The sequence below is a fragment of the Hibiscus syriacus genome, unplaced genomic scaffold, assembly GCF_006381635.1.
Source record: "Hibiscus syriacus cultivar Baekdansim isolate YM2019G1 unplaced genomic scaffold, ASM638163v2 tig00110879_pilon, whole genome shotgun sequence".
NCBI lineage: Eukaryota > Viridiplantae > Streptophyta > Magnoliopsida > Malvales > Malvaceae > Hibiscus > Hibiscus syriacus.
Window position 1 is genome coordinate 291,949 of NW_024062895.1, and position 10,682 is coordinate 302,630.

The following is a 10,682-nucleotide window of genomic DNA, read 5'->3' on the forward strand; positions in this document are numbered from 1 at the left end:
TACAAAATAACTAATTTTTAAGCTCTCCAGTCAAGCTAAATTAAAGGGCCATTTTAAATTGACTATTTAGCGGTACTATCTTATGTATCCTATTCCTAGTATGTGGTTAAAATGGAGGTGTTCAATATTTACCGTAGATGATTGATGGATTGATTCAAAGACAAGAGTTTCAGCTTATGGTGAAAAGTTGCTCAGCATAGCCGGTTCCCCTCCCCTGATGGTTTCCATCTGTGCTGATATTGAGTGTACTGCCTTATTCTGCCACTGCAATGCTATCCTTTTCATCAGTTTTGGTAGATAGATGTACCATGTGTAATGTTATCAACAATTGGGATGCCATCAATGGAATTGAGATTAAGATTGTGATGCATCCTCGATACCTTCTTGATGAGTCATATTTTGTACCTCTTGACCATTTTTAATGTTATTCGAGCTGTTCGTTTCACTTGCTGAAGTTGATAGGATGGAGTTGGCTTCAGCTTCAGCTAATCTTTTGGATTTGTGTTCAGTATCTTCAACAGATCCTTCACTAATTTTCCCAGTGGTATTTGATGGCTCAATGAAAGACTCTAGTCTATTTAATATTCGGAGTGCACCTTCACGTTCAAGAACATCTTTATTGATCTCTTTGTTGGTTACATTATCAGCTACCGACTCGTTAGCCTTGCAAATATGATCAACTTTAGCTGCAGAATTCTGAGAAAGGTTCAAACTCAATGCCAGTAAAGGATGGATCCGTAACATAACTTTCTGGCCATTGAGTATGGCTAAATCGCATGTTTGAAACTATTATAAATGCAGCAGGTATGAAAATTTTCAAAACAGCTAGGAAAATAGCAAAAGGAAGCACATGTGAGACAGTTAATAACCAACATAATTAGAAGATATGTTATCCAAACTCTTCATTTCACATCATATTCAGACATGGACATGGATGCAGGGGAACATACAATAAGCACATACTTGTATCTGATATTTAGTTCCGAGTCTGATTAATATAGATTAAGCATTAAAGAAACAGATCTTCAGTGAAGGAACAAATAGGATAACATCTAATTTTCTTTTGTTTCTTTTTTTCTCAAAAATGCATAACCTGTCTTTCTATCGCTGTTTCAACAATGTTTGTATAATCATTTTCAATTGCTTCGGGTTTGTTGACATCAGCTTCCATTTCATTTAATCTTTCAAATCCCCCAATGCCCTCCTGTCTGATTGAGAATTGAGATTGGCCTTTATTAGCTGTAAACTTCTCCCCCTCTTTATCAGTGACTGCTAAATCATTGATAGTTGTGACAATGTTGCCTTCTTTTACGATCTTCCTTGGATAATTTGTTGGTTCCTGTACAATTTAACAAGCAAAGCGATTAGTACTTCACCAGTTTACAGCACAGCTAATCGGTTTAAAATTCTCATTCGATAAAAAAAAGAAAAAAGATGTGGTAGGGATATTTCATGAATCAGAAGCTGAAAAGGTTCTGTTTTGTTGTTGTAATTCAGCACCGAGGTAAACAACAAGTATGAGGATATTTTGCCAAAATTAAGCATTGGGATTGCTCTTCTCTTACCAGGGTTTCAATATCATCTGATTTAGCATTATCCTTTTCTGATTCTGATGGATCAATTCCAGTGTCATGTTTAATCATTTTGGAAGCCTTAACTTCAGATTCCATTAGTTTTGATACTTTGACGGTAATGTCATGGTCAATAGATATACCCTTTGTAATGCTATCAACTTTTAGGACGCTTTCAATGACCTTGAGATCATCCTCCCCAGATTCTGATGTATCCATGACACCTTCTTGACCAATCAAATTTTGCATCTTTGCATCATTATTAATGTTATTCAAGCTATCTGTTTCTCTTGCTAAAGTTGCTTGGCCTGCAGTGGCTTCAGCTTCGGCTAATCTTTTGGATTCATGCTCAGTATCTTCAACAGATACTGCACTAGTTTCCCTGGTGGTATTTGATGTTTCAATGACAGCCTCTAGTTTACCTAATATTTGGAGAGCACCTTCATGTTCAAGAACATCGTTCTTTATCTCTTTGTTGGTTACATTATCAACTACGGGCTCATTAGCCTTGCAAATACGATCAACTTCAGCTGCAGAATTCTGTGGAAGGTTCCAGCTCAATGTCAGAAAAGGATGGATCAGTAACAAAACTTGTTGAACATTGAGTACAGTTCAAAAACATGTTTGAGACTATTGTAAATGCAGTAGCTAGGGAAATTTCTAAGCATCTAAGAATACAACAGAAGGAAGCATATATGTCAGAAATTAATTTTTAGACAATACATAATTAGATTCTTGTGCTACCCGAGATTTTCAATTTTTTTCCTAAGGTACCTGTATTTGATGCCTGACTTATAGTCATCAGATATGAGCATAGGAGCATTAACCTCCTAATATATGCAAAAAATTTAAGCATGCATACTTGTATTTGTCACTCACTTTAAAGTCCAAGTAGCATAGATTGGAAGTATTAAGGAAACAACTCTTCTACAAATTAGCAAATAGGAGAATATCTAATTCTCGCTCTTAATTTGGTATTTTAGAGGAAAAAAGATTCAATAGTTTGCAGCTATTTGGTATTTTTAAAAAGGTATTCTTCTTTCTTTCGTTTTGTCTTCAAAGAACCCTAGATTAAGTAAAAATATGAATGTTTCACTTTATACTAATGTAGTACCTCTCGTTCTTTTGCACTTTCAACAATGCTTGTATATTCAATTGTTTCTGTTTCGTTCATACCAGCTTCTTGTTCATTTGATTTTTCAGGTTCACTGATGTCTTCCGGTCTGACTAAGAGTAGGGATTCACCTTCATTAGCTTTCTCCTTTTCTTTTGCACTTCCAACAATTCTTGTATAATCACTTTCAATTGTTTCTGTTTCGTTAATGTCAGCTTCTTGTTCATTTGATTTTTCGGAGCCGCTGGCGTCTTCCGGTCTGATTAAGAATAGGGATTCACCTTCACTAGCTGACAACTCCTTCCCTTTTCCCTTTCCAATGCCTGCTGAATTATTGATATTTAAGACAATGTTGCTTTCCTCGATGATATTCCATGGACCCATCTACAGTTTAACAAGGAATGCAGTTATTACTTCAGTTTACAGCCTAGATAGTTGATGTAAAATTTTCATTTGTAACAAAAATATGCTGCAAGAACATTTCATGAAAAGAAATATAAATTAGAAACATAAATTACTACCAAATCAGGGAAAAAAGGTACCAAATTGTTGTTGTAATTCAGTGCCAACTGAGTAAGCAAATATGCAGATCTCTTTCCAAATTTAAGGACTGAAAATTATCTCTTCTCTTACAATAGCTTTAGGATAATCTGATTTCAATGGCTCGATTCTAGTGTCATAATAAATTATTTTCTCTAATCTTCCTTCGAGATGCTCAGTAGAACTAAGATTACTTTCCCTGGATGGTTTGGCAGTTCTTTAGCATCCAAGATTAAGTAAATCTGTTAGTCAAAACATGCTGGAAGATGTGCTTTATGATTACCACACAAAACCGGGTCCAAGGGGGTGACAATGGAAAGGGTAGGCACAAAAGAAAATAGCAAAGGTACTCGGAAAGTGAAGCAACATTTTCTCCATTCCAACGAACTTGTTTTTATACTTGAATTCATGTGCCTCAAACATTATATGATTTCAAGATTCATTATATGCATTAAAAGATGAAGACGAAATGTTGACACTTTCATACTGACCTCCATTGTTTCAAGACTGCGATTACGGGTTAATTGATTTATTGAATTCTCAACCAATTCATGAGCCATGTAGGGCATGTTGGCAGTTAACTTTTCATGTGCTTGTTCATAAGCGAAATTGCTTCTTACTCTATCTTCCCTAACATAATGTGACAGACTTCGTTGCATTCGTCGCCCACCTCCTGATATGGGAACTGGGCATGCCAGGATATTTTTTTGTAATACAGACCTTGGAGATGAAGATGAGCTAACGGAAACTTTTTCAAGAATCAATCTTCGATTTAGAGCCCTTGCAATAGAATCACGCAATCTTCGTTCCAGTGTATTGTTCTCTGCAGCATCTTGATCAACTTTAGTATCTGGAACAGATTTTAAGTTGCCTATGCTTTGAACTGCACTAGGTGCATCTCTAGTGTTATGCTCAGTTAAGGTTCGAGTATCTTCTTCAATATACTTTGAAGGTTGGCTTTCCTCTACTTTCTTTCCAGATTCTTTGATACTTTTAACTTCGTACGATGTTTCTAGATTACCATGCCTGCATTTGCTGGAACCTTGATGAGCTTCACAGTTTATGTATGTTGGATGGGATGCACCATTCTTGGTTATATCTATTCTCGAAGATATTGAACTTGTGCCATTCAAACTTTTCTTGGCTTCATGTTCTGATGGAGAGATTGAAGCAACTTCAACAGATTCCTCTTCAATAATATCATTTAATTCTCTTAGTCTTTCTCGGTTCACCTCTTCTCTTGATAGGTTAAATGGACCTCCCCACTGTTCTTCATTTTCGAAATTGATATCCCTGTCAACATCCTCATCATACATAACTGAATCACCCTCACCGGATGAAACTGTTCCATCAGTTGTTAACGGAGGTGAACCAACTTCTGAGACTTCAACTTGCAAATCAGAAGCAATGGAAAAGGTTGGGGTATGGCACTGTCGCCTAATGTAAATGAATTGAAGTCTGTCCTGCGCTTTTCAGATGGCGATGGGCTGGAATCAAAGGAAAGTCTGTTCATAGCTCTCCCCTTAGGAGGAATTTCAAGTTTAAGGGCTCTTTGCACATGATCATTACGCATCCTGGAAGCTTTAATTGTTTGATCCAAGACCGTTTCTGTGTTTTCGGATGAAGATGAGTAGCAAGAATCATTGTTTTTAACTGAATCTGTCTCCATTCTGACTTCACTTCCACTATCTAATCCTGACTCCAGCTCATGAGGTTTCTCTATCCTCTCTCCTATTTCAGTTCTATTGTTTAGGCTTTCTATAATCTGTTCCTTTCTCTCTTTGGATAAGTTTACTGCCTCACTGTGATTTCTTCATCTAGTTCAACAATATCAATATCATTTTCTACACCAGAGGAACTAAGCCGGTGGTGACCTACTTTATGTGATAAAAAAGCAAAATGTTAAATTATTCCATTAGATAACAACAGACTTTAAAAAAATAATTAAAAATAAGGATAATAAAGCTTCTATATCAAATTTGGAGTAATTCCATTGATTAAATAACTACATACTGAAGGAAATTATTGTTTCAAAGGCTATGGAATTCAATTGACGATCAAATTATCTTCTCAAATATGTTTATTCCCCTTATGTCCAGTCTAAAAAGTTTTTCTTATGTATTTATTTTTTTCTTGTACACTATATATAGGCAGGGCCTTGGGAAAATTCTTTCTGCTAATTACAAATGGTTTCCACAGAGTAATGGTAAATAATTTGATTATGTTCCTCAAAGCTTTGAAACAATCCGTCATAAGAAACTATGAATAGAGAAGCATTTCTACAGCCTAAATTAACAGGAAAAGATAAAACAAGGATCTCTTGAGCTTACCTGACTTTCCTTCAACAAGCCTTTTCTCGTCTCTATAATACAGGTTAAACTCGGCATCATTTGGATTTTGAGTGGTTGGATATGGAAACCAAGGTCCGCGATGGAAGCTTTCGTGCCTGCAGAAGAACATTTCCTTTTGGTTGGCAGCCATGAATTCTTGTTGAAAACCATCTGCCGTAAGGTTTGGTTTTTCTTCTTGTGGATCATACGGTAGGTCAAATGAATTCCGTTTAGGCAAAAATAAGGGAGGGGCCGAACCAGGCATTGGTGATTCATCTTCAGCGAGATTACTCGAAATCCCATTATTGTTGTGTTTAGCAATTAGAATTGGAGCAAGTTGACCAGGAGGAGCATTATGGATGCCTATCAAGCTTTCTCAATAGCCATTCTAAACAACCTTTTTGTTCTACGTTTTGCAATTAAATTTTGCAGCCTTCTTTTTCTATCTAACTCAGTTAACCCAAGATCCATATAATTCTTCTGATCATCCTGCTTAGCCTTATTCCTTGCTTCACAAGCTTCTTCCGGTTTTTTTACCACTAGCTTACCATCAACACCACCATCTCCAGGACCTGTCCCTGATGACCCTTGAAAAGTATCACCCGACACCCTACGAGGTTTCGATGTCTCGTTATCAAAGACCATATTCGGATCACCGAGTGCTCGATCAGTGCCAATTCCATCATTGGGGGAACCATCTCCACGTTCCACACTAGAACTTCCTAACCTATCGAATATAAGCTTTGAATCTTCTTCCAAGAAATTAGTTTTACTAGACAGACTATCATATGTACCTCTCACAAAAAGCACGTCTTTTTCCTCTCTATTTTTTCCATCCCATTCTACGACCTCCTTTCGAGCATTTCGTCGAACACTTTTCTGGGGTCGTAATAAAGGCTTGTTTGATGTATTTACAAGTTTCCCATCTGCAGATAATCTTTCACCACTGCGTTCTTTCTTTAACCTTTGGGATTCAGGATATTTGGTTTTCAAATAAAATCGGATATAAATGATAGAGAAGACAATGATAGGGGAAGAGTACATATAATATAAGAAAACATGAGGGAAAAATATGTACATAACAAGAGCAGATATCAAAAACCCAGAAACATCTGGAAATTTTCTAACCAACCTATAGGAACAACTTCCAGAAAATCTAATAATTCTCCAGAGAAAAAGTTGAATGCCCTTTGCATCAATACTCATTTTTCGAAACTTTATAGTTAATCTTCAGAAAACAAAACAATAAAAACAACCAAATTTGGTGTTAATAATCCATTATACCGACTCAAGGAAATGACTGAAGAATTCAACCTCAAACATAATGAAAATCAAATTCTTTTGTAGAAAAAGAAAACAGAAACGTGTAAAAGAGAGGTCAGGGAATGGTGTTAGATATGGGGATTACACTTGTTTTTAGAAAATTTCTTTTTGGTGGATAGCCATCTTAGATCCTTCAATTTCTCAGCCATTTCTTCTTCTCTCTTGCTTCCCTTGATTCATGGGACGATAGAGACAAAATAGAAAACAGGTAAATGAAGAAGCGTCGGTTAATATTATTGCAGGTCTGTTTTAGTCACAAGACTCTTTTAATTTCTACACACAACAATGATCCAATAATTCTCCATTAAGACCCATTAAGCGATGGTTAAATTGAATGGATTTGTATCTTATATGAATTACATTTTTATTAATATAAAATAAATAAATTAAGTCATGGATACTATTATTGTTATAATATTAGAACACTGCACGCTTAAGCTCATATTATCCTTCACTTTGAAGAGTTTAGAATATATAAAATAACAAAAAAAATAATGATTTTTCTATATAAAATAAATAGTAATTTAAATTACAATAAATATTCTACATCATACACGATCTTTGATTATCATGAACATTTTACACCCTACATGATTTTTGATTTTATCATAAATATTTCACACCCTATGCCTTCTTTGATCATACACACTCTTTCTTCCTAAGACCCTAAAAATATGAAGTCGAGATTCTAAATATTGTTTCATCTCAAAAATAAAATACTTGGTTATTAAAAGTTTTGACTGTTCACGCATTCGAAAGATCCCTCAACATGAAAGAACCAATTAATTAATCACCAACACAATCTTGAATTCTCATGAAACCTCAACAGTGAACAAGAAAGAATGAAGAGCAATGACCAGTTTCGTTTCCTCCTCTATTCTCCTCATCTTCCTATTCTTTCACATCGTCACACCCCTCCCTCTGTCGAGGAATTCACGATGGATTGTTGGTGAGGGAGGACGACGCGTGAAGCTTGCGTGCGTGAACTGGTCGTCTCACTCAGAACTCATGCTTGCCGAAGGCTCAGCAGGCAGCCGATGGATGCCATAGCCTAACGGATTGTGTCAATGGGGTTCAACTGCGTTAGGTACACTTGGCCAGTCTTCCTTGTCACCAATGACTCTTTGGCATCTCTCACTGTTAGACAATCGTTTCAACGACTCGGCTTCGTTGAATCCATCGCCAGAATCCTAGCCAACAACCCTTCGATCATTGATGTTCCCCTCATCAAAGCTTACCAGATATGACAGATTTTCCAAATCCTTGTTTTCTCCGATTAGCATCGATTAATAAACAACATGTCTCAAACTTTACGGCATTGATTTATTGATTGAATAAAAATATTGGTATTGTATTTCAGACAATCACATAAGCAAACCCTGTTGGTGATGCAGTAATCTTGATGACAATGGTTTCCTCGGTGACAAGTACTTCAATCCGGATCAATGGATCACCGGGCTGACTCAGATGGCCACCTTGTTCAATGGTGTCACCAATGTGATCGGCATGAGCTTGAGGAACGTGCTCAGAGGCCCAAAACATAACGTAAACGATTGGTATAAGTACATGCAAAAAGGAGCCGAAGCAGTGCACTTGGCAAACCCGAATGTTCTCGTTATACTTTCTGGATTTGATTTCAACAGAGACTTATCATTCATTCAGACTCAACCGATAAAACTCACGTTTAGTGGGAAACTAGTATTCAAGGCGCATTGGTATGGATTCTCCGATGGACCGCAAAGATGGGTGACCGGAAACCCAAATGAAGTTTGTGTCAGGGTGACGACATACATGATGAAGACATCTGGGTATTTGGTTGATCAAGGATCCCCATTGTTCATTAGCGAGTTCGGGATTGACCAAACAGGAACCAATGTCAATGGCAATAGGTACTTGAACTTCTTCTTAGGTGTGGCAGCTGAGCTTGACCTAGATTGGGCCTTGTGGACACTGACCGGGAGCTATTATGTGAGAGAAGGCGTAATCGGGTTAAACGAGAACTACGGAGTCTTGGATTATAACTGGTGTGCACCCAAGAATTCAAGCTTCATACAAAGAATTTCAGCTCTCCAAGCTCCTTTCCGAGGTAAGCCGACGTACATTAATTAGTTTCTTTTTATTTGAGATTGATGTTAACCGAAACTTTGATACAAATCTTTCATTGTTCCGCAATGACATATGCAGGTCCAGGTTTGTTAGAAGCCAAAATGCACAAAGTGATCTTCCATCCCTTAACGGGGCTTTGTATCACAAGGAAATCATTCTCCCATCGGTTACGGTTAGGTCCCTGCACCGACTCCTATGCTTGGAGTTACTCCCCCAAGAAGACTTTACTAGTAACAGGAATAAATTTCTGTTTACAAGCCGACAAATCCGGGACATCAGCAAAACTCGACATCTTTTGCAGTGGCTCGAATTCGAAATGGGAAATGATATCCGATTCCAAGATGCATCTCTCGGCTAAACTCAGAGATAGCAAATCCGTTTGTCCCGATGTAGCGTCAGACAACACTATTATCTCAAATCGTTGCAAATGCATAAATAAAGACAACATGTGACCCTTTGAGCCAGTGGTTCAAACTTGTGGACAGCACGAGGAGCAGCACAAACGTTTAATTTTATCAATCATTTAGATTTAGTTTTATTTATTTCGAAATGTATAGGAATTAGGTTGGTAGTGGTCATACAAAATCCAGTTGATTTGATCAATACAGGCAACTATTTAATCTTTTACATAGATTAATTAATACTTCATTTTCTCAACTGTAATTCAAGTTGATTCAATAGTTTTACTTGAATAAATCAAAATTCGAAAAAAGATTATTTTTCGAGTAAAATTGAATTTTATTCGTCCTTAATCAAATACACACAACCAAGATAATATGTCATTGTTATGCCTCACGGTATATGAGGATCATCTCCATCCTGCTACAAAAGTTCTTCAGTTTGTTCGAATTGTTAGATTTGGCTTGAAATTAAGTTGGCAAGTTGGAATTTCATCTTGGTTGGTGGCCAACTTATTGGAAATTTCATCTTGGTTGGTGGCCAAACTTTGAATATGGGAATTTCATATTTGGTGGCTAACTTGTACACATTGGAAAATTCTTTGGTAGGTGGCCAACTTATTTTTCATGTTTGATCCCTAAAATATTAGGTTATTTATAAGTTTAGTCTTTAAAACTCAACTATAAATAGGCCTAAGTATTTCATTAGAAATCATCCCAAAAACAAGTTCTCTCTTCCTCTTGTATTCTTCATTCTCCCACTTTGGGAATTCTAAAGAATTCCATTTGTTGTAATATTGGCGATATAGTGAAGTTATCATCCGGTGTGATGCCCCAGGAGTAGACGATATTCTCGTCGAACCTCGTAAATTTGGTGTGTTCTCTCATTTATTGTTTTTATTCGGTTTTTTCCATTGTGTTTCAATATTCAATAGTTTGACAGGTTTATCTGTTGTGCAACCTTTAGTGGTTTTGATCTTGACATTTTAGGTCAATTTTGAAACTACGTTCGTGTGGGAAATAACCCGATTTCCCCAACAATTGGCATCAGAGCTTCAGTTGAGGTTATCCTGGTGGTTCCGTTGCTGAAAAGATACAGTTCGTGCTATTGAATATTGTTCGATGGAATTAAAATGCCAAAATACGGATCAGTTGAGACATCAAGCTCTTCATCCGGACCGGTGAGGAGGATGATGTCAAATGCAAATTTCTCGGTGGAGTTGTTCGATGGGTCCGGTCATTTTGGCATGTGGCTAGGTGAGGTGTTAGACGTTTTATTCCAACAAGGTCTAGACATCGC

At 36.9% G+C, this 10,682-nt stretch overlaps 1 protein-coding gene and 1 pseudogene across 1 annotated transcript; one reads left to right on the forward strand and one right to left on the reverse strand.

Moving 5' to 3' along the window:
- Positions 1 to 354: 354 nt before the first annotated feature.
- On the reverse strand, positions 355 to 5,088 carry LOC120144048. The gene is made up of 5 exons (XM_039158206.1): positions 3,717 to 5,088; positions 2,686 to 3,069; positions 1,566 to 2,111; positions 1,094 to 1,339; positions 355 to 696 (listed from the first exon to the last, which is right to left on the reverse strand). Exons 1-5 carry the CDS (start codon positions 4,539 to 4,541, stop codon positions 355 to 357), a joined length of 2,343 nt encoding a protein of 780 aa, XP_039014137.1. The 5' UTR covers positions 4,542 to 5,088.
- Positions 5,089 to 7,730: 2,642 nt separating this feature from the next.
- LOC120144049 lies at positions 7,731 to 9,436 on the forward strand (annotated as a pseudogene).
- Positions 9,437 to 10,682: the final 1,246 nt, after the last annotated feature.

What these genes read in the sequence shown, in the direction of transcription:
- LOC120144048 (XM_039158206.1), bottom strand. Translation starts at nt 4,541, where the DNA reads ATGTATGATGAGGATGTTGACAGGGATATCAATTTCGAAAATGAAGAA. An exon ending in CAGATGATATTGAAACCCTG is followed by an intron (nt 1,340 to 1,565) that starts GTAAGAGAAGAG and finishes TAAATTGTACAG; the next exon opens with GAACCAACAAATTATCCAAG. An exon ending in AAACAGCGATAGAAAGACAG is followed by an intron (nt 697 to 1,093) that starts GTTATGCATTTT and finishes AACCTTTCTCAG; the next exon opens with AATTCTGCAGCTAAAGTTGA.